The sequence below is a fragment of the Salarias fasciatus genome, chromosome 11 (genome assembly GCF_902148845.1).
Source record: "Salarias fasciatus chromosome 11, fSalaFa1.1, whole genome shotgun sequence".
Taxonomy (NCBI): domain Eukaryota; kingdom Metazoa; phylum Chordata; class Actinopteri; order Blenniiformes; family Blenniidae; genus Salarias; species Salarias fasciatus.
Genome location: NC_043755.1, coordinates 23,755,034 through 23,778,994, shown reverse-complemented (window position 1 = coordinate 23,778,994; position 23,961 = coordinate 23,755,034). Strand labels below are relative to the sequence as shown.

The 23,961-nt window shown below is 45.3% G+C and overlaps 2 protein-coding genes and 1 long non-coding RNA gene across 3 annotated transcripts in view; all 3 read right to left on the bottom strand.

Moving 5' to 3' along the window:
* The window catches only part of LOC115396421 (zinc finger protein 271-like), a 374,023-nt gene that overhangs the window by 299,798 nt on the left and 50,264 nt on the right, over window positions 1-23,961 (bottom strand). The window lies entirely within an intron of this gene.
* LOC115396416 (Golgi-associated kinase 1A-like) overlaps window positions 13,327-23,961 on the bottom strand; it is a 50,621-nt gene continuing 39,986 nt past the window's right edge. Inside the window, exons 4-6 of the mRNA XM_030102293.1 lie at window positions 17,064-17,186; window positions 15,251-15,354; window positions 13,327-14,459 (exon numbers count right to left, since the gene is read on the bottom strand). Coding sequence (XP_029958153.1) covers window positions 14,255-14,459; window positions 15,251-15,354; window positions 17,064-17,186 — 432 coding nt within the window. The 3' untranslated portion in view covers window positions 13,327-14,254. The remainder of the gene's footprint in view (window positions 14,460-15,250; window positions 15,355-17,063; window positions 17,187-23,961) is intronic.
* Window positions 20,325-23,386, bottom strand: LOC115396425 (uncharacterized). The gene is made up of 6 exons (XR_003932381.1): window positions 23,361-23,386; window positions 23,166-23,264; window positions 22,948-23,066; window positions 21,573-21,638; window positions 21,385-21,416; window positions 20,325-20,631 (listed from the first exon to the last, which is right to left on the bottom strand). It is a non-coding gene; the product is annotated as an uncharacterized LOC115396425 (long non-coding RNA).

Sequence of the window (23,961 nt, the reverse complement as noted above, 5' to 3'; positions counted from 1 at the left end):
TTCAGATGAGCTTCACTGATTGGCTCCTGAGCAGCGGCGAGTTGACGTTGAAGCGCCGTCTGTTTTTCTGGAAACGTGATGGAGGATGATAGATTCAAGCAGAATTTTGCTAAAAAATGGAATTTCAGTCAGTTGAATATCCTAAAATGCTGAAAGGTTGTGTTCCTGCTGGTCCTGGCTGAACACCACTGCACTGCTTCTGAATTATGTTTCATTTTAATACATTTTATTTGAATAATTCAATTAGGTTGAAACAAAGTTGGCTCGCTCATTTCAGGGTCCAGAACCAGACTCAGAGGTTAGACGACAGGCAGACAGAATGTGTGGAGGGATTCAAACCGCGGTTCTAGTAGTGGGTTATAGAGATTCTCTATTCAACTATTAGCTAAAACAGCAAAATGAAAGCATAGTTACCAGCGAACACCTACAGTAACAACTAATAACAACAATTTTATTTACTCTTTTTTTGAGCATTTCATGCCCAGAAACCCTCCCTGAAGAGGGTATATTTATAAATCCAGGGTTTAATGTGGGTGACAGATCAGAGCACAGTGGCATGGTTCGATAAACTCGCCTTCTCCGTACGGTTTTAATACTGATGATATTTTTTCTGAAAGCGCTGTAGCTTGGATTTTAATGGCTTCCTGACATTTAGGCTTCCATCTGCTGCTCTGTCTCCATCTTTACACGACTGAATACTGAAGGAATTGATCAGTGTCCTGTTTATCCAATAGAAATGCAGAAGAGAGGGATGAGGTCCGACAAAATGAGAGCTGGCAGACTCTGGAGGAAGTCAAAAGAACGACCACGCCCACACTACCCTATCTATTTCTAGAACAACTTGACTGTTGGCTCTGTTTATCTACTTTCTGAAGGTTTATTTTTCCCTTTGCGTACTGCTATAGTTAGCAGCAGTCGTCTGTTCAGTGGACTGACAGGGAGCTGACAGATGCTTAGTGGAGTAATACCACCGATCACCTGCAGGGGCAGTGTTTCTACTGTTTTTGTACTTCAGCAAAGTAAAAGGGACTGAAAGAGAACTTGGAAAACAGAAAAGTTGGCTCTGTTGATGAAAGACGCCTGACGTTCCCTCTCCTGGGTGGCGGGGGAAAAGAAGCTATCGAGATATTTGGTGAGACTGTTGGTCTTCTGCGTCACACTGCCCTCTACTGGAGGAACTGCTGAACAACCACTCCAATGTGAAGTGTCTTGGAATAAGAACGCAGCGACGCTTCACACCGTTTTAAATGTACGTACCAGTTCACCAGTTGTCTGACTCCTTCAACTTTATGCTTTCAAATATTTTCAATGAAATTGTTTTGTGACAATAAAATACATCATATATCTATCATTCATATCTAATGTGGATGAACTCAAAGTCCCGTCCTGACAGCCATGGACAAAGAGATGGTCAAAACTGCAGGGTAAACAAAAAACAAAGAAAATCCCCAAAATGTTTTTGTTATGAATGTCTTGTGAATGTGAAAATTTATATTTTTATTATGTGAAAAACATAAAATCCAAGCGTCTGTATGAAATGACCGAAACATTTCAACTTGAAGTTGTCAGAAAATGTGAAATAAGATATTCCTTTCATGAAATATCAGTCGTACCAGGATGTTTAACCAGATTGTTTAGCGCCTCGTTCTTCTGAAGTTTGTATTATTGTTGACGTTGAGAGAGAATTGATGGCTGTGAAGCTTTAAGACATATTACCGCAGCTCTGAGCTGCAGTGGAAGCAGACAGACATGAAACGCCATGAAGGATGGATCTATTTAAAGAGGAGTGGTGAGGATGGCAGGATGTCCGGTCCACAGTGGAAATGTTCCTCACCGATCCTCCACCTGCACATCATGGACAGAGCTAGCAGTCCGTTCTGATGAGGAGTCGACAGCTGGCGGGAATAAGAAGCGTTATTAGCAGAACGATGTGGAGTTTAACTGAAGGTCAGGAGAGACGGCTGGATTCTGAGCTCAGGGATGAAAAGAAAAAACTTCCTGTGAAAGCTCAGCTTTCATCGTCGGCAGGAGTTCCTCACCTGCATGAAAAGAGAAGAGGAGCGTTTGACCCGGGATGATGGGAGATCCTGGCTGGGTGGAGGCGGGTCCTGGGAGCCAGGATCAGTCCAGGTCAGGCTTCAAACTGTCTCATTATGGGCATGAATGTTTAATCCTGGCAGAGGAGGAGGAGGCACCGTGGCCCCGTCTGAGGAGACGAGCAGAGCAGAGTCTGCGTTTACAGAGTGGACTGGGAAAAGGCGACGAGCCGGAGCAGCATCAGAACAAAGAGCGGCGTGAAAACACACTTCGGGACCACACACTGCTCAGACACAGCGACACAGAGCTGCTGTGAGAGGAGGAGGCGGAGGTATCATGACAGATAAACGAGAATCTCCACAACACCAGAGAGTTAGGCAACAGTTACATTACATAATGATTCATGCATTTTAGTTTCAGAAGGGTAGGTATGTAGGACCAGGAGAGGACCAGGACCAGGAGAATCTGGACTGGGCGTCATGGTACTTCAGGAAAACACTGTTCTTATTGTCCATGTGCAGAAGACGTTTTTACTATTCACAGTTGCAGCACTTCTAAAAAGTTGCTTTCACCCATTTCCACGGAAAAAAAGTTCAAAAAGTTACATTTTCAGTGGCGCCAAACAGCGTTTCAGTGTGAACAGACCCACAAAACGTCACAGAAGTTGTTTGTTTTAATCTGAACACGTTGTCATGTGGGCGGGGCCTGAAGACGCGACTCACCAGCAAAACTGATGCATGTGAACTGAAGCTCTGATGGAGTTCCACACTTATCTATGGCTCCAGGGTATTGTACCCACCTTACCCACTGTAGCCGTCGTATCTGCCGTATCACCTTACCCACTGTACCCCCCATACTCACTTTACCCACCGTACCCACTGTACCCACTGTATTCACCGTATCCATTTTACCTACCGAACCCAATGTACCCACCGAACCCACCGTACCCAGTGTGCTCACCATACCCACGGTACCCACTGTATCCACCGTACCCACCATACCTACCATACCCACCGTACCCACTGTACCCACCATACCCAATTTGCCCACCGTACCCACTGTACTCTCTGTACCCTCTGTACCCATCGTACCCATTTTTCCCACTGTACCCATTGTACCCACTTTTCCCACTGTACACGCCATACCCAATTTGCCCACCGTACCCACTGTACCCACCATGTCCACTGTACCTGCCGTACCCTCTGTACCCACTGTACCCTCTGTACCCGCTGTACCCTCTGTACCCACTTTTCCCACTATACCCACTGTACCCGCCGTTCGCACTTTTCCCACTGTACCCGCTGTACCTGCCGTACCCAATTTGCCCACTGTACCCACTGTACCCACCATGTCCACTGTACCCGCCGTACCCTCTGTACCAGCTGTACCCTCTGTACCCACTTTTCCCAGTGTAACCTCTGTACCCGCTGTACCCTCTGTACCCACTGTACCCGCCATACCCTCTAGCCTTGTGGCCTGATGCTGCAGAGAACAGATCTTGGAGTGACGACTGGCCTCAGTGCAGAAACAAGGAGCAGCTGTGAGGTTAATCTGTTCGTGTTTGAAGTCAGGCCTGTACCATTGACTCTCTCCCTCTCTGCTCTCATCACTGTCTCACAAACACACACACACACACACCATACCCAATGTACGGTGGGTTCACACACACACACACACACACACACACACACACACACACACACACACACACACACACACACACACACACACACACACACACTCAGCAGCACTTTGAACTGTGACTAAAGCTTTCTGGTGTCTCGCCTTGCATATATCGTTCGCTGCTCCTCTTTGATCTGAGTTAAAAAGGTTAAGGTGACTTTGGGGGATTGCGTCGGCCGGGGAGTCGGTGAAGTTCGGCTCGACGGCACTCGATGATAGAAACACAGAAACCTCAGAGTTTATCAGCATCAGAGTGAGGAGCAGCCATAAAGACAGCATTACGTCTGAATTTACAGAGAAATGATGAACTTCATCAGGAAGCCGTCAGTCATGGATGACACTCTCATTCTGTTTCGGACAGATGTTTAACAGATCAGTATTATGACAGCATAGTCATGAATGGCTTCTGTTGATACCATCTGTGTCGCTATAATCTGTAGAAAAGTTCAGATTTACAGATTCACCCTTCAGGATGTTGATTCTGCTTCACCAGCAGCCCTGGACCAGCTGAGCAGCTAATCCTGCTTCGCTAAAGCTCCGTTTGAAGGACCCTTCAGTCAAAACATCACTTTTGGACTTTCCTTTCAGCAAGGTTTTGCAGCTACAGGATAACGATCTGAGTACCGGCGTCGACTAAACACATCCTCAAAACACTCTGGACGTTTTGGCAGTTTCTCTCTTGAAGTGGTGGCCCTGTAGTGGAGCACAGCTGGTCACCGAGCTCGGAGGAGATCTGTGTGTGTGTGTGTGTGTGTGTGTGTGTGTGTGTGTGTGTTTGTGTGTGTGTGTGTGTGTGTGTTCTTGTATTTCTATCCTTGTCGGGGCCAAATGTCCCCACAAGGATAGCAAAACGTGGAACGACGTGCCTTGTGGGGACCTTTTTCCGGTCCTAAGTAGGAGAAACAGTGTTTTCTTGACCATGTTGTTGTTACTGAAAAAAGTAAAAGTGCAAAAACATTTCTTTAGGGTTAGGCTTTATTGTGGTGTGGGTTAGGGTTAGGGTAAGGGTCAGGGTTAGGGGCTAGACATGAATGGGAGTCAATGGACGGTCCCCACAAGGATAGAAATACAAGACTGTGTGTGTGCGCGTGTGTGTTCCTGCTAACGAGGCAGCAGCTTCCTGTGAGCAGCATCGCCTCTTCTTCAGGGTGATGGATGGCTGAGACAGAGTTCATTCATTTAGAGCAAACTCCATCAGTCTACAGCTTATCCTCTGAGCCGGGAGAACCAGGACACACACACACACACACACACGCACACACACGCACACACACGCACACACACACTCAGAAGAACAATGCAGAAAAACGAGCCTCTCTAAATAGATCACGGTCGTGTTTAACTCTTTAAAAACCCGACTCTGTAAGAGAAAGTGTGACAGGAAAGAGTGACGAGGGCTAAAAGCTGAAATCCTGAAGCATCCAGATGTTACAGCTGTGCACCACCAAGGCTAACTGCGAGCTTAGCATGAATATTTCACCTGACTGGAAGCACGGCGACGATCACTTCCTCTCCTGGCTTTAATATTTCACTGTGTGGAGGAGGAGCCCACCCCGGACGCTCTGACCATTCCTCAACATAACGCTGCGGCAGTATTTCAGAGCTCCCTGGGCTAATAGCGGGCTCATCGCCGCCATTTATCCACTGCTTAAAATCTCTGCTCCTCAAGCAGAAGATCCACAGGAAGCAGGACTGACTGCAGCGGGTCGGCAGGAGCTGCTCGCCTCTTTTTCCCCATCCCTCCAAAAATAAAGTGCAGGGTGACAGAAGTGCAATAAATCAATGTGTGTTGTGCTGCTTCTGCAGAGCCTTCAGGTTCCACTGCAGCTTCCTCCAGGATCGGGTTTTATGAGGAAGAGTCAGCCTGTTTCAACACTGCAGGGTCAGAGGGATGAAAACAATGAAGAACGACCTTCAGAATGACCTGATGTAAAGTAAGACCTACTAATTTAATATTTCATCCTTTATTATTTGATTTTAATACTCTGTGTGAAGCACCTGTAATGGATTTTGTTCTGGGATTAATAAAGTAGGCCTGCATGTGGTAGTGGTTCGCTCTCTCACCTCACAATGAGAAGCTCATGGATTCAAACACTGTTCGGAGTTTGCATGTTCTCCCCGCGTCTGGGAGTTTCCTTCCTGAAGTCCTGAGAAACTTGGTTAAAAAACAGCAGGATTCTCAACCCTCACAGAGGCTGAGACACACACATTTCAGCCCACTCACACCGGACACACACCACACCGGACACACACCACACCGGATTTTTGTTCCCCCTCGTCAAACTCATCAAATACACAATCCAACAACCCCCAAACACTTTGGTGGACACGTTATAATCCGCACATTCACTACGCTGTCAAATATTAATGCAAAATTACGAGATTGAGTTGTTTATGCGAAGATTGCTAAGCCGGAACTACTTACTAAACATGGCGTCTGGGCGTAGTGATTTCAAAAGAAGAAGTAGTTCCCAGTATTTGAAACTAGTGATGGAGACCAGAACATGTTCTGAAACCGGACTAATTCATCATTTTTCAATGGATTCCAATGAGACCCGGGCTCCTTTTGAAACCAGGATCATCGCCCCCTGTGGGAACTTCCCTGGTATTACAGCTGTTCTGCACTTCTGCTTTGGCTTCAGTTTTCACCTGCTGATTTGTTGATAAATGTCACTTACACTCAAAACGGAGCCTGGATAACAGCGTTGGGTTTTTTATAAACTTCTTGACGTGAGAACGAGGCATCGCTGCGCCAGCTTTAACCCTGGAGGACGGAGCGTTTGGACTCAGGAGAAGCAGAGCAGGTGGAGGATTGAACCAGGTTCATCTCATAGATTTCATTTCATCACGAATCAGACTTTAAGATCCTGAAGGTTCATTGATCAGCAGGCAGAATATTCAGGAGCTACTTTGCGTCGACCATATATGGTAGAAAGTGGGCGTGTCAGACTCGTGCCTTGCTCCCCTCTGCTGCAGACCCAGGATCAGGGCAGCAGTCTGACAGCCAGCTGTTCGTCGCCTGGCTCCACAGCTGGTCCTCGTTACTGAGGCCGGTCAGGACTGAGGTCTCTGCCCCGGTGCAGCAGCAGCTCACGGCTCTTTAACGAGCTGTTAGAGAAAGACAGAAAACACTCCGACACCGAGCCAACCCGTCGGCACTCGCTGTGTTTCCAGATGAAGAGCAAGAAGACATGAGAACAGAATTTATGAGAATGACCCATCACTAATAAACTAATGAAATCACTCTGATGCTCAGACAGTCTGATCCGTTGATATGAAGGATTTTATTCCATGTTTGGAATGAAAGCAGGATGTGAAGAGGAGGAGAATCTGAGGCGCTCATTAAACCTGTCAGCCTCTGCTGCCTGCCCTCCATCTCTCCCTGCTCCTCCAGAGCCCTGAGGTCCTGATTCTCCAGCCCGCTCTGCCAGGCCCTCCTGGTGGTCCTGGGAGGCCCGGATCTTTCTGCAGAGCCTCCTCCTCCGCTGTCAGCTGGGAAACCTGCAGTGAAAACTGTCAATGATCCAAGGCACAGATCCAGTAGATCTGGTCACTGGATGTTCCGTCGTTCTTTCTTTCTCCTCTTTGATTGTTCAGATGTTGGAAATGAAGCATAAATTAAATGAAAAGTGGAAATATTCCTTCTGATTAACAATCAAGTCTGTTTGAACGACTCATTTCAGAATGAAGCATTTTTATCAACAGTTTAACATGAATGAATGAAAATATCCAAACTGAATCCAGGGGCCAAACGAGTTCATATAACCGGAGGAACGTTTTGGAGAAATCATCCTGAAACAGACTGAAACTGTTTTCCAGCTGAAACGCAAAACCATAGAAGCATTTTCAGGATTTGTTTACAAGAATTGAAATGCAAATTTTGGAAAACACTTGGCGTCGTCTCTCTGCAGACGGGAGGAAACAGTGGGACGTCAGGCTGTCGTGGACTCCTGCTGCTTCCAGGTTAACAGAGACTGCGGGGCTTCGTCTGCTGGATTGTGTAGAGCTGACAGTTTCTCGTTCAGATAACTGTAGAGCTTCTGACGTCTGATTGCATGAATGTTCTGATGTAGAAAGACACTGTAAGGTAGAATCCAATCAGCTGATACCAAACTAAGAAAACTGATTGTTTCACACAGGAATGAAGTTCGAAGGAAGGATGTAGAAGTGTGTGAGGAGAGAGATCAATTAAGGCTCCAGACGGAGCCATGACACCTGACGCTAGCTGCTGTTAGCGGGGCAGAAGCAGCACACGGCCTTCAGAGCAGACACTGCGGGACAGTCCCGCCACAGCCGTGGGGGTGGAGGACGGTCTGCAGAACCACTGACTGTATGAAGGAGGGACGAAGCAACCTGGCTCCAAAACTGAGGCAGAACCCGACGAGAGCCATCAAAACATCTTGCTAGCTTAAAGTTGGTTAAAACTCATGTTCAGGACACAACTTCTCAGAAAAAAAGACCAAGTTCAGGGAAAGACTCCACATATTTACTGCTAAAACCACATATGAATGCAAAACTGTACTTACAGATGGATAATAACTCTGGATAACAGAATCTTTGGAGGGTCTAGAGAGCAGTTCATCCATTCATGGTTACAGTGAGCCGACAGCTAATTAAAACGAATCAACAAACCGAGTCCCTGTGGGACCGAACACACCCAGGAGAACGTCATTCTAATGTCGGCTCCTCAATGTAAACCTGCTGGAAGCTGGAAGGATCTGTGAATCATCCAGAGCAGACCTGTCAATCAAGTAGCCACGCCCCCTCATTATGAAAACCTGTTTTCAGATGGACCACTCGATCTCTCGTCCGGACATGAGAAAAAAAAAAACAAAAACACTCTGAGCTGCAGAAACACAGCCGATCAGTTTTATTAACGTTTCATTTTGAACTGGAGTCTATGGACTCACAGCCTTTCTGGAGCAGCCCCTGGTGCATGCTGGGATATTGTAAGTTTTTGACACTTGTGGGTAGGCTTTATTTTTGGAGTCAGGCGCTCCGTCTGTCTTTCACCCTGTCACACCGTTAATGAGTGAATCAGTCAGGCTTTGGTCATGTTCAGCATGGCGCATCACTGGAGTGTGAGCCTGAGCTCTGTAGCATGTAGCATGTAGCATTAGCATGTAGCATGTAGCATGTAGCTGTCAGGTTTACAGCACCTGACATGAACACACCATTCACCAGAGCAAACACTGTGACCTCTGACCTCTGCCAAACCACACGGGCAGCCTTCACTTCAGCAGATCTGGGCTGGACGGCTTCCTGCAGGACCAGGGACTGAATGACAGGCTGGATACACTCATCAGCGGGGGTGGATGTGCGAGGGTCAACAGAGCGGCGCTTCACACGGCGGGTGTGTGACCGCAGCTCCGTGAGGTTTTTATTCAGGCGCACTAATGACGACAGAATCATTTCATTTAAACGTTCTTTAGTTGGAATCACTGACCGACCCTTCGGCACACAAGTAGCAATATTTATGTTTACTGAAAGGTTGATGATGCAGTAAACTAAACGTTTTTATGTAAAGCAGCTCCCTGCTGCTGTGGCTGATCAGTTGTAGTGACCTGATCTAAAAATACTGCCGAGGCGTTCAGGGTCACCGGTTTTCTTTCACTCCGAGTCTTCATGACTCTTGCTAGGAAGAGGAGGATTTACAGTTTCAGCTGCGAGTGCTGTGAGAAGAGGGAGGGTTGTGTTGTGGAGCTGGAGGCCTGGACCTCCACCCTGATCCTCGTCTCCGAGGCTCGGAGCGCCTCTTATTTACTGCTCCGTCACAAAACATCATCATGAGCCGAGAGGCGCCGTCAGAGTGTGTAAATACTCCGTCAACAGCCGGAGGCCTGCAGCGAGCAGAGCAGCGGGACCAGAGCGGGACGAGAGCGGGACGAGAGCGGGACGAGAGCGGGACGAGAGCGGGACGAGAGCGGGACGCAGCTCCAGCTTCTGCAGTTCAGAGACCAAGGATTCACAGCCGGGTTCACAGCCGGGTTCCTCCACCTCCGCTGCAGCTCCTCAGAGGCTTCAGCCCGGCTCTCTCCTTTATGGATGATGAATTCTGTAGCTGGGTTTTTATGAACGTATATTTTCTTCATTTACAGCTCTTCTTCAGGAATTTATTCGACAATTTTTATGAGTTTTCACCTGAAGCGTGTCAACATTTCATTCAGAATCCTCCTCATCAACACCTTGTGTGGTTCGGTTAAATACATCCATGTTCAAATCCAAATCAAATCAGTGTATTAAAAACTTTCCATGGGACTCAGCAGGTCCTCAGGCCACAGTTTGGACAGCGTAATAGACACGAGTCTGTCGGTTTAAACCATTTCACACTGGTTGTGTTACAGATCTGGATCGGATCCGCAGCGGAAAATGAAGTCACACAGCAGGAGGTACAAGCGGAGATTTATGCCGATATGACCGGCATCTGATGGTATGTGACTCTACAGGCCCGCCGTTGAGTCCCTGGCGCGTTCGCTGCCATATGTGGAGAAAATAGAGCTGCTGTCTGATCATCTCTGACTCTGTTGCAGCTGCAGGTCGTCAGCCACAAGTAAAATACATCCAGTAGAAATCCAGCCGTTTGCTACAGTGGGAGCTAATGCTAGCAGCCATGTCTATGGCTGTAAGCTATGCCTGAAGCTCGTGTTGCGTGACAAAGTTTTTAACTGTGCATTTGTTCCTAATCCGCCGCCAGAGTAGGACGGCTCTAAAAGGGTCTGACTGACCTCTGCAGAGAGACCTGAACATTCACCCTCATCACACACACCAAACACGTCACACGTGCACGAACTCGGTTAGCAGCGTCGGAGTGTTTGGAGAAGAGCGAGGCTGCGGCTCCTCCCAGAGAGCAGCAGGCCTGCGGCGTTTCCACGCTTCACCGGATGATGACCTTCAGCCCGCCGCGCCGCGATGGACGCTTCACGCCTGTCATCTGTGTCTCCTGCTCTCTCACGCTTACACACACTCAGAAAAATACACACATGTGTATGAAATACAGAAATCCATTCCTGTAATGGATTCACAGCGATGTGTCTGAATTATGAAGACGACACACACTCCGACCCTGGAGTCAGCCGGAGAGGAAGGAAGGGTTCTGTCACCATCTGCACTTTTTTCTTTTCAATATTCTTAGTAAAATCAGAAACTCGTAATTTGCCAAATCATTTAAGCTGAAAGGAAAAAGTCTGTTAAATTCAAACTATCCTCTGTGAAGACAACGAGTCTAATAAATTTTACATCTCGGCTGAACGTGCGGCTGTGAATCTTCCTTCACTCCTCTGGATAATCTGCTGTTTGGACCTGCAGTGTTTCAGCTCCGAAGGCTCATCTTCATGTTCAGATGGGTTTAATTAAAAAAGATTATCTCAAAATAGCTAAATCTAACACCAGCCGGCGGTTTGACTGTAGAGGAGAAAGAGACGGAGTGAGGATGAAGAGAGGATCGCAGATCTGAAGCGTTTCTCATTACAGCCATTTATCCGGTGATGAGAGCGGCGTGCAGCCGCGAAAAATGTCATTAATCCAGCCGCCGCCAATACCAGAGGAATTCTAATCGGAGCGGGGAAACCGTGAAGCGGCTTCAAGTGATACGATCTGTGCTTTAAAGCGCAGAAAGACGCCGCTCAGGCAGCAAAGCCTCCTTCCTTCTTTCTCTTCTGACACTTGATTCTCGTCCAATTCCACTTCCTTTCTCTGTGAGCTGCCGCCGCCGCCGCCACCGCCGCCGCCGCTGCTCATCCCAACAATACCAGACCAGGCGCTTTGAAAACACGCTTCAAAACAGCATTATATACTTCTATTTAGCGGGCTGCAGCTCCTCAGAAGAGTCCCAGGACGGGCTCCAGCTGCCGGCAGACATCTTTAATCCCCTCCATTAAAAACTTATCTCCTAAAAACAGACGTCCAAATCAATCAGCGATCTGCCGCCAGCGCCAATAAATTATTAAAGCAGAAGAGAAATGTCGTTCCTTTCACTGAACCATCTCTCGTCTTGTTGGGATGAAGGGGACAGACATAATAGGAGGCATAAAAAACAGGATGTTGTTGGGAGCGACGAGCGTCTGGATGGACACGGCGCTGTGAGGGACTTCATACGGAGCGCCGCCAGTCCGTCTCCTTCAATCAGGCTTTGAGGGCCGGCGGGAATTTCAGTTAGCGTCAGTCGGACGGAGCCGCGCCCTGTTGTGCTTCTGCTGACATCCACAGCTGCATTCACACATCTGGGGTCTATTTCACCAAGCAGGTTTTAAGAAAACTCTGTGTTGAATAACCTGGAAATGAGGGAAACTCTGAGATTTCCATTACACAAAGGGAGACAACTCAAACCAGAGACAGGAGTAACTCCAGCCTGTTCCACTAGGAGAGGTAACTTAAAATGTCGGTCAGTTACCGCAGTAACACACTCTGTGACTCTAACCTGGTCGGAAGCAGGTTTTTCTCAGTCAACCCTGAAATTTCTCTCTGGCTCCGCAGTATCATACCTCCATAACGTACCTCCATATGACTTTCTGGATCCTCTGTGAGGGCAGCAGAAACGGTTTCATCCTCCTCATCCTAGATAGATAGCATCTTTCAGTATATTTGCATATATTTTTTCAAACTAACATTTGGCAAAAATATTTTGAGTATTTCCTCCTGACAGTTTCAGGTTGGTTGTAGCATGAAGGGGCTCCAGCAGGCAGATAGAACCTTCACAATCTGGGCCAAAAGATAAAAGGACATGAAAGACAAAATAAATATTTGTATCAATAACATTTTTAAAATATTATACTCAAATAATAGATAATAATATTAGATTAAGTAGGATTAATTATTTAACAGAACATGATATAGATGTGTGACATAAAACAACTGCACAGTCCATCAGCCACTTAGTATTTATGCTACTTTACAATGATAAACATGCTTAAAATGATGAACCTCAATGAGATTATGCCGAGGTCTTTTGAACAATGTTTTTATATTTCATCTTTAGCTGCTGCGCTTCTTCCCCACGGGATTACAACTAAATGAAACACCGTAACTGGTGACCATTCAAACAGTTTCCCTGTAATAATATTTAATATTCAATAATATTCTAATATAAAGGACTACATTTAAACTTACGCATTGACACGCAGCAATTTTCTGCCACGCCATCTCCTTCTCCTTCGTTGCTGCCGCTCTCCGCTTCTCTGTTGCCATGGTGACTCGTCGAATCGGTGCTCCATTAATGCTGGCTTTTTTATAGTTGTCGTGCACGTGCTAAACTCCAGGTGGAACTACTTGAAGTTGAGTAATCCAACTCAAATCAACTGTTGTGTAATGGAAAACGAGCGTTTTCCCTTTCAGAAGAGATCAACACAGAGTTCAGGATTTCCCTCAGAGCTTTTTCAACCTGCTTGGTGAAATGGACCCTTGGAGAAGCTCTGAAGTGCAGAAGCCAACTATACATGGTGAGAACATGTTCCTCACTGGGACTCTGGAGCACCTGCCCCCACCCCCGGCCCAAACCCCAGGGAATATTCTGTAATGAGTGCAGAGAAATGAACATAATGACAGGAAGCTGACATTTCTGCTAAAAATATCCTGGTTTATTGATCCCATGTAATAATTACATTCTAGGCGACGGTCAGTTTCAGGTTTTCATCGTCTGCGAGCCTCAATCATCCAAGTTTCAAGACATAAAGGATCAAAATATTAATTCTATGTGAAATGGATCGACATAGGTTTTACTGCCTGAAATGAGAGATAAAAAATATTCTTGATTTTTGATATAATCCTGTCCAGTTTCCAGCAGATCGCTCTCCTGAAAACAGCAATAAACACATAAACCTTCATTTCATTTGTCTGAATGTTAGATTCTCTGTTGATAACACAAAATATTCTCAAACTGAAACTGCCATTTATGTGCCCGAGCAGGAAATTTAATGAATCAGACCTATAAACCCAAACTAGGGTCAGCATTATCATTTGAAAAAACAGCAAGCACCAACAATAAAGCCTTATAGGACACCTGAAATATTTCAGCACCAGCGTGAAACGACGGCGTTATTAACTCTTTATTGGTCAGTTCAGGGCTAACAGGATTAATTAATCTCAGATCATTAAAGTTCAGGCCGGATTTGAAGACGCTGTGGAAAATGTGACACTGAAATGTTCCGGAGAGCCGCTGGAGCGCTCTGTGTTCACACCGGGGAAACACTTCCCGTTACATTGCTGGATATCCGTCGACGTCCAGAGCTCATCAGTGACGAGCTGCAGAACTGTTACCTACAGCAGGAGCCGTTTCAGAGGCTCCAAGCACCGTTGTCATGGAAACGGACACCCGAAATACAACCAGAGTTCTCCGGCTTCACCTGAAATCATTGCTGTTGGATAACCAGAGTCAAATGTCTTTTCTGGAACGGTTTCGTAACGGTCGCCATGGCGATGAGTCTTGGTATCAGACCGGAGGTTGGTCAGGCTCGTCCCGCGTCTGCAGCTTCCTGTTCCCTCAGTCTCTGATTGAGATGAACGATTCATCTGATCACTGAGGACACGGCGGCCCGCCGGTTCAGAGGTCGCTGCGGAGGCGGAGCTTCCGGTCCTGGATGTGCCGGAGGAGGACGTCCCCTCGCTGCTGCACCGTGCGGACCAGAGGCCGGAGGCCGGCGGCGCCGCCCCGGCTCTCCCAGAACTCCCGGTCGGTGTACAGGGAGCGCAGGAGAAGCCTCTCCAGACAGCCGGAGCGCAGCACCGACGCTGCTGTCTCCGGGAACCTGGAGGAGGAACGGACGGGGGGTTAAAGAGACACGACAACGGACCGGACAACCCGACCCACGTCCTCACAGGATTCTTCTCTTTGTCGGAGGCAGAAAATGAGATTATCTCAATATCTTCCTGTAAAAGTCCTGGTTCTGCTTCAGGACTGAACTCAAGGAAACTAAACTGAAGTGAAAGATAAAAAAGGTCATTTGGCAGGACAGCCGGTCAAGTGACTCGTTGCTGCACTTTCGTTTCAGAAAAGTTTGACTTTCACCGCCCACGCTGTTAGCTTAGCATGCTAACGGCATCGTGTTCACATGTTAATGAGTGTGTGTGTGTGTGTGTGTGTGTGTAATCTAAATGTGATAAAGACTTTAGGTGTGATCTGAGAAGCAGGTCAGCAGCACCTGTGTTCTCATCATTTGTTTCCACATTATTCAGCCATGAGAAATATTCTGAAGACTCAACAGTCTGTTTTCTCCGTCTTTCATCTTCTGGATTAAGACATTTAAGACTCTTGTTTCTGTGTCAGACGGAGCGGCTCAGTAATTGTAAGTGGCAGACAGAGGGGACGCTCCGTCCGACCCGCTTCACTCGGCGTATCGAGCGGCGGTTCACAGAGCGCTCGCTCCTCTCATCAGACAGGAAAATCCCAGCGAGCTGACTCTAAAGCTTCTGACTGCGGAGACACTGTGTCTCTGTGTGAGTGTTTCCTCTCACTGAGAGCGCCGCTGGGCTCCTGAGCTGCTGAATGAAGCTGTGTTTCCGTTTGTCTCTTTAAAAACTGATCCGGCGTTGGACTCACTCGTCGATGCCCTCGATCAGCCTGAAGTTGAGGTTGTCGGCGGACTGCTGCGGTCTGCCGGCGTTGTCTATGAACACCAGCCTGGAGGGGTCCGCCGTCCTCACCTGGACACACACACACACACACACACACACACACACACACACACACACACACACACACACACACACACGGAACAGGTCATCACAGTGCATCTACCTGCAGACTGACTGGACTGAGATAAGTGAGAAAAATCAGGGCAAAGAGAAACTCTGGATCATTAAATCCTAACGAGTCTGTTATTTACTTGTTGATGTCAAAACATTTACAAAATACACGCCCATAAAAAAGGGAAAACAATCTTACCTATTTCACTCAGTAAATAATAAAATTAATGCTGGGCAAATGTTACATTTCTTAATCACGACTAATCGATTAATTTTTCTTTGATTAATCGCATTATGTGCAAAATACAATAATGACATAAAAAATACTCTGTAATGATCATCCTGCCCCCAGCCGGGGAAAGCCATTTTTCAAGAATTTTGCAAGAAGCATAATTTTACAAAAATATTTTTACAATTCATCAAATATGATCTATAATAACTTAAAATACCAGGTCTGTACCGAGACTGCCCCCGGAGCTGGGATCTATTTCTTTATTTTATCTTTTCATTTCAAAGCTTCCTGCGTTCCTGTGTTGGAGGAGTGAGGCGAGTCCTCCAGTGTCTGGTTTCACTGGTGAGTCTGGTAGGAACAGAGGTCGGAAGTCGGGGGGTCAACAACCGCTCTCTGGGAGGGTTCACGGTAAAACACGTTGGAGAGAAATGCTGAGCCAGAAGAAGGGCAAAAGGTGAAAAACTGACTCTGCTGTGGACGTCTTGTGTTTGATACTATTGGATTTTTAAAGCACTGATCTCCAATCAGCCGTGTGGAGGAAAAACAGCCAAACCCATCATCGGTTTCGGGGGAATAATCTGTAGACATGAGTTTCAAGATGAACCGACTCGCTGAATTTTGATTTTCACTGTCACCTGCAAAGGCGACACATTTTCAAAGTTTGACTGTAACACAGTCACAGTGTGAACTGATACGAGGCGTCAGCTGTGTGGATGCAGGAGGAGCTTTAATCGAACGCTCCTCACCACAGCTGGTTCATGTCAACTTCTGGTATGAAACAGGAACTCGAACTAGCAGGACAGAAAGAAGAGACTGTTTCACTGTATCAGCGCTGATCGGCAGAACGGGCGTCCTGACAAACCATAATTCATGAATCATCGGGCCAATGACTGCAGATACAGAAGAGAGAACCCTGCAGGCTCAGAAGAGGAGGGAAAGGTTTACTGTCTGAGTGGATGAGCAGGTTGGGACGCTTTGTATCAAAAAGAACGAAAACATTAAGAGGATGTGCTGATATTGACACCAGAATCCTGTCGGTGGTTCAACAGGTGGTTCACAGCAACTCTACAGCTTTCACATTCTGTTTGTGTATGGAGTAAGAATTCAACCCTAACAACATTTATTCAACTTGTATCGTTTCCTGGTGTCAGTAAAGAGCTGAAGGTTGGTATTCGTGGAAAAAATCTGCCACAGAAAAGTTTTCTTCAAACAAGTGTTCTTAACTTGCTGAAATCTGGTTTTTAAATGGGTTTATCTTCCATAAAAACAAAACTGCTCTGTGGAAACAGACATTGTTTTCAAAATTGAGTAAATAAGGCCTGACACCAGTAAACAGGAGTTCAGATGAATAGTAACAACAGTGGCTAACACTGAAACGACCCGAGAGAAAACGGCTCTTTGGATCTTCGGTTCATTTCCAGTTATTGAGACATACCAGGATGTGAACCAGCAGCAGGTCCTTGCTGCTGCCACACTTGGCGTGCAGCAGGTTCTCCACGCAGAGTTCTGCCGGGTCGGGCGTGAAGCCGCAGCAGTACCGATCCAGACGGTCGCTGACCTGCAGGACCAGAGAGTGAAGGTGAGTTGGAGTGGGTTCTGTCTCCACCGCTGCTGTCAGTCGTTTCCATCAGCTGTGCAGACAGTGGACAGTCCCACAAGACATTTACTCGAGTATCTGAACTCCACTATTTAGTATTTATTTAGAAACTCGTGTCGTTCTCTTCACTCTATTTCTAGGAAGCGTGTTGTTCCTCCGCTCTGTCAGCTGTTTGTGTTCCTCTTCTCTAGAATTCGACTGCAGTTTGCAGACAGACTCAAGACACAAACAGACTGTCTGGAGCTTTTGGGCAGTGGATGGATGGGATCTACTGACTGAGCTGCACAAGTGATGGATCCTTAATGAGAGAATATATCTGTCAATCAACCAATTCCTTCACAGAGGAACTGCTCATTTCACCAGTTTGACCTTGAGCAGAAAAGCAGTCTTAGAGAACACAAGAAACATGTTTGGACCGAAAGTGAAGGTGTCCTGAGTGAGAAAACAGAAGAATAATCCACGAAACCAGGGATGAGTCCAAACAGCAGGAAACACTGGGGAAACACAGACGAATGGACAGGACAGGACAGGACGGCAGCCAGGCATCGAGACAGGAGGGACGGGGGTTTAAATAGCCCATAATATGCCAAATTAAGAATGTATTAATGAATTTCTTTTTGAGCGACACCACACTAAGAAACTGTATTGTTTGGTTTAATATTGTGTTTTGTGTTTCATTCACCAATGAAAAAAATCTGGATTTGCACTTTCGTCCTCTTTCCAACCATCTGACACGCCTACTGCTCCCTTCCTGAGCCGATCAGTAGTGTTATAGGGTTAAACTCGTCAACAAAGGGCCTGTCTGCTCCCTATTGATAAACCTGGGGAACACAAGCAAATGAAGACAAAGCAGCAGTTCCAGGTCCTCCTGCTGACAGTCCTGCTGCTATTCTCAGTAGATCACCCCCCGGTTACACACTGAACATGAAATCTATTCGTGTAAGGATGCAATTTAGCACACTTTATACCTGATCTAAGTAAATCAGGCCAACGGTACGTTCATCATGCCAGAAAAAACAAAGTAATGAGGAAGAAATGAGGACATGGGTGACAGTCTGGAGGTGTTCTGAACCTGGAAACAAGGCGCAAAATGCTCATTCCAGCCGCTTGTGACATGATGAGGTGAAGCTCCTGTTTTCTGGTGTGTCTCACACACACACACACACACACACACACACACACACACACACACACACACACACACACACTTCTTTTGATGCCTGCTGCATTAATTTCATCAATGAAGTCAAGAGGCAGCCGTTCATAAAGCAACTACAGCCTTTTGAAAATGAGTTTCATCAAATAAAAGAAGAAAGACTTTCTTGTTATTCGGCAGCAACACTTGAAAGCAGGATGAGTGGTTAAAGGGGACAACAGACTTTAGCTTCCAATTAGTCAGTGTACTGTCACCCAAAACTGTCTTTTGATCAGAGCGGTGTGAATATTTAAGACTGTATAAATGGTACAATGGGACTGAGCTCCTCTTCTTTAGCGGTGCCCTGACACTGAGCGGCTTTTTAGATAATAAGCATAAAAAAACACAAAGTTTTTGAAGGAACCCAGCAATAGAGAGGACTGTCAGAAGCCAGTGATGGATGCACACACACCTGATTTACTAAGATCCTGCATGAAGCATGCTGAATAGGGAAAAATGAGCAAAAGAAGAGATTCAGATAAGATCGCATCAAGTAAGAAGGTTTGCAGAAAAGTCTGCTAATAGGAGTCATGGGGGGCCAGAGGAGAACATGCCTCTTCCAACAACAACGGCTCTGCTCAAATCAGAGCAAATGTATCATCTCCTTTTAGAGTGTGCTGAATTCAGTACAGTTTTTGCTAAAGCTATCATTGCTTACTGTCCAGTATTTCAATTTGAAACGCGGCATTTTGAAGCCTTTGAGTGAGGTGTTAGCAACGTGTAGCGGGCTTCATCACCTGCCTCTTCCTCGCTGTACGCTCATAATAACACTGGGAGCAATGTGTTTGGGGGAGTTAAGAAAAAAAAGAAGCATGACTTATATTCAGATCAATTTTTATTCACTGGATGTTTTGAAAACGTTAATGTTTAAACGTGAAACTTTTCTGAAACAAAAACCCCCAAAATGAAGCATTTTCTGAAGCGGCCTCGGAAAGCAAACCACCACAAAACGCAGAGAACTACAAAATGGAGTGGAAATTAGTGTTGACTTCCTAAAAGACACACCTGGTAAAGAGACGAGGGGACAGATGACTTCAGCTTCACTGAAATCCCAAAGTGGGAAAACAAATCACAAAAACACAAAATCCAATCTGATCCCCGAAGGGAGGAGAACTGCTGAACGAGCCAGAACGTCTCTGGGAAATGAAGTGAGGACGTCTGTCTTTTTCCTTTGCTTCAAACGAAATCAAGTTTTGTCTAAAATTAGAACAAAAGTCTAATATTTATTTTTCTTTCATTTACAGTGAATAAATTTACACTCAGCACAGGTATTAGGTGTGAGTAGACTTATTATGCATAGTTACATTTGATACTTACTCAAATCACTCTTTAATGAAACCGGAAGGTGAGTTACAGTTCTGATCAAGGCAAAGGAAGCGCTAGAAGTGTGATTTCTGTGAATTTAGACTCAACTGAGTCTGAGTTCATCCCCAGATAGCAACGATGTTTTGGCCCAGATGTGGCCCACATCCGTAGTCTTCTTACGGCCCACTTTCGGCCATGGTCGTGGCGTTCATTCAGGGGTGAGTGTGGCTGCCGGAACTCAGCCACAGGTAAACCGTACATGGACCGGATGCCAAACATGTTGTGGGCCAGGTCTGGGCCAAATCTGGTCCAGATAAAATAACCACAGCGTCACCTTAATTGGGCAACATGTGCCAGATCAGGGCTATACAATACAATAATGACTACCTGCTTTTGCCTTGATGTACAATTTTATTAATATGAACACCAATTTTCTTTTCTATACAAAATTTTCCACATATACATTCAACCAAGTGCTCAAACTAGCAATTAGCAACATCAAATTGTCATTTTCCTACAAATGAATAAAACTCTGAAAACTGCATGTTACAGTTGCCTTGTCTGCAAGACAACACAGATAAAATGTATGACAGCTGAAGATAGTTTGCTATCTGGACGCATAAACTGTGTGTGTGTGTGTGTGTGTGTGTGTGTGTGTGTGTGTGTGTGTGTGTGTGTGTGTGTGTGTTGGCTGTAAAGCCAACCTGCTTAAACATTTAAAACAAGAACTACTACTACAACAAGTAACATCAGAAATTCTTTCGGCAGAACAGTCAGTTTACTCAGGCCGCTGCCTGGCTCGGCGTCCTCCTTCTCTGTCCCCAGCAACATGGAGCCACCTTCGAATCCACTGCTCAATATCCTGGTCTGTAGCTGTGGCTGTCAATGGATTTCTTCTTACTGCATCTAAAATGAGACACAAAGTTATTATCAATTTTGCATAAACGTAAGTTTTAACATTTAATATATACGTACATTGAAGTAAATACATACTGCATATTACCTTAGTAATACCACCATGGGGCCACACACACACACACACAAGTCAAAGATTACACCTTAACTGGTTCTTAGTGTGGTAAGAATCAGTTAAGCTGTAACTAGCGGAAGGTTTCGCGAAACAGAGGAGCCTTCAGCAAGTGAGTAGACAGCAGTGATTTACAAGAAATGAATGTTTGCGAAGGAAAAAAAAGAGCCAGCACAACTTTATGAGAGCTAAAAAGTGGATCCATGAAAAGAGAAAACAATTTAGAAATGGAGATACTGTCGTCCTCTCCCGTTTTAGTAGGGGGAGGGGATTGCGAGTTCTCGGAGCAGGAGCTGCTGTAAAGAAAATCAACCTCAGACAATCACGCGTCTGATGAAAGATTGATTTAGGGGGAGGTTAGAGTAGAGAGTTACTTTATTGATTCCAAACTGGGAAATTCGGTTCCCAGGTTCCCAGTCAACACAGTCATGTGGGGTCCACATTCAATTTGCATGGGTTACATGGGCTTCAATTGGACAGTGGGCTTCTTAAGTTTATTATGAATCCATTTTATTACTTAAATTCATATCATGGAGATTTTTTATAGAGCAAACTCCTGGGAAAGCTGGGGTTCATCAGCTTAAATGTTTGATTTTTTACATGTCTGTATATGCAGATGTGCGTGCACTTACTCTTGTCATCTTCTGATGTAAAACTTTGCCCGCTGGTCAGTGTTGTGCACAGGAAAATAATACGTTTAGAGGGGAAAAAAACACAGGTTGAACACGATTAAAACAATTTAAAAAAAAGGAAAAATAGCGCTCACTGACAATCGCTTCATGTATATCTCCAATCTACCATATTACAATTCAAAAATTACCTCCGCCAGCAGAGGTAAAGTAATCGTTGGGGTTTCTTTGTCCGTTTGTCTGTCCATCCGCCCGCCCTTTAAAAGTAAAGGAATACTTTCATTATACACTTACATATGGCACATTTCTGCCTACTGAACTATTATTTTTGTATTACTATACTCAAAACACCGTCACACCAGTTTTCCCACTGTCTGGCCCACTGTAATACAAAATGTGGGATGAATCAGAGTTGCTTTGTTCTGCATCCACTAGGGGTGAATCAGATATTAAAGTACTGTGGTGGTGGTGGAGTCTTCTCTCTAACCTTTAGGGAAAAGCATGCCATTTTGTCCAATAACTTGATTTAATCCATCAAAGTACCAAAAGTGCAAATAACTAGAAATGAGAAACTCTTTAAAAACTTCCAGCACATACTAGAGTGTCAGGAAAGAGACATTTTATTCAAAAAGTGTTTTTTTTTTTTTTAATTGACCCACCCGCCACCCATACCCGCCCGCCCCAGCCCCTCCCAAATCCCGCACCCCAACACCCCACCCGTCCATCCCCCACCCATATCCCACCCCCAGGGGGGCAGACGGCCCCAAGCAGCCAGGAAGCCAGACACAGGGGCAGAGCGCCCCACCGAAGGGACGGCAACCAGCCCATCACCGGACAGGCCGCCACCAGAGGCTGGCCAAGAAGTGTTTAAAACGAGAGAACAAACGTTACGCATGCTGCTTCATCAGACTCGCTCCTGAATGTCCACAGGTGTCTGCTTAAATAATCAGCGACACCTATACTGGGGTGTAGTTATATATTTTTACAGTATTCACTCTCTTTTTTGAGTTGTAGGAGTTGGTACAGCCTTGTGTATTTTGCATTATAGTTATCTCATTATTGTAATGGGTCTAACAAGTATTACGTACAGTTATATGTATTTTGCATTTATAGTCGACCAAATCATTGTAGTGGGTCTTAACAAGTACCTAAACTAATTTCTTTTTTCTCTTTTATCTAAACTTCTCTCACTCTACCTCCAAAGAAGAGTTGCGATTGCTGCCTGTGTCTAATTAGTTGACCTGATTGATGTCCCCTTCTCCTCCCCCAGTGTAGGTGTCTCAGATTATTTAAGCAGACGCCTGTGGACAACCTGGAGTGAATCTGATGAAGCAACTGCGCCTTGTTCTCCCGGCTTTAAAACTTCTTGAATAAAATGTGTCTGTGCTGACACTCTAGTGGATGCTGGAAACCGTTTAAATTTTCACTGTCACATTTCTATAAGTTTAAAAAAGGCTTCATGATTCATTTTTTATCCAATCAAGATTTGAATCGTCATTTATATTGACTTCTTTTTTTTTTTGTCTCACGGTACAATGTTCCGTTCTTAGACATTAGTGGCCTTACATTGTAGGATTGAGGGTGACAGCTTCTTTGCAGTGGCCATTTCTGGAGGTCTAGGTAAAGTAGATGCTCCCGACGTCTCATCTTCACTATCCGCATCATCTTGAATGTGACACCTCTTCCTGCATTAGAAAATAAATAGGAGAGATAGAATTGTGCAAGGCTGTAACTTGACTCACTTCATCTTTTCCCATTGTGACTCCATTGTTCCTTCAACTTACATTGTTCTCCGTTTGTGTCTCTGTGGCTGGTTTCTGAATCAGTCAAATCCGTGAATCTTTCAGGCTCTGGCAGTTTGACCCTCGCTTCCTCATAAGTAGCTGTGAATTGAGTGAACATAAAAAAAAAAAATTAGATGCAAAATACAGAGTGCAAATTATGACTTACTCCATACCTTTGCCTAATAAAACGCGTACTTTGTACGGAATCCAACGTGTTCCAGGTTGTGCCTGTGATCTTACTGCTTTTACAACATCATCCCATTTGTATGGTGGCCACAGACAGGTGTTTTTTTTTAAACCAATTTGCTGGAACAACTTCCACTTCATTTGTGGAAGCTAATATGACAATGTGAAACATTTCCTTAAAACAAAAAGAACATAAACAGGTTAATAATTTCATTAAAAAGTTATATTTCAACATAAAACATTGAATTTGTAGAATACTGCATTGTTATTGTACTTACCACATTGATGTAAAGGAGTCAGTGAAAACCTAAGGATATGAAAGACTACATTGAAAACTAACAATAAAACAAATAAGGAACTCTTACAAACAAAACATTTTATTTAACTATGTAGAAAGGAAGACTAAAAACCAAGTTCATTACTCAATGCCAATGTTGGAGAATCAACCGGAAGTTCCGGCCGAAACTCCGAAAATAATCGGTTTCCAAACGTTTGCTCAAATTCAAATTCAAACTCTCCACGGAACAAATGCCTGAATTAGACCACGTAAGTTGGGAAAGTTTGGAGCAGTTTAATCGAAAAATCTAGCCGGCCGCTATTAAATGAATGG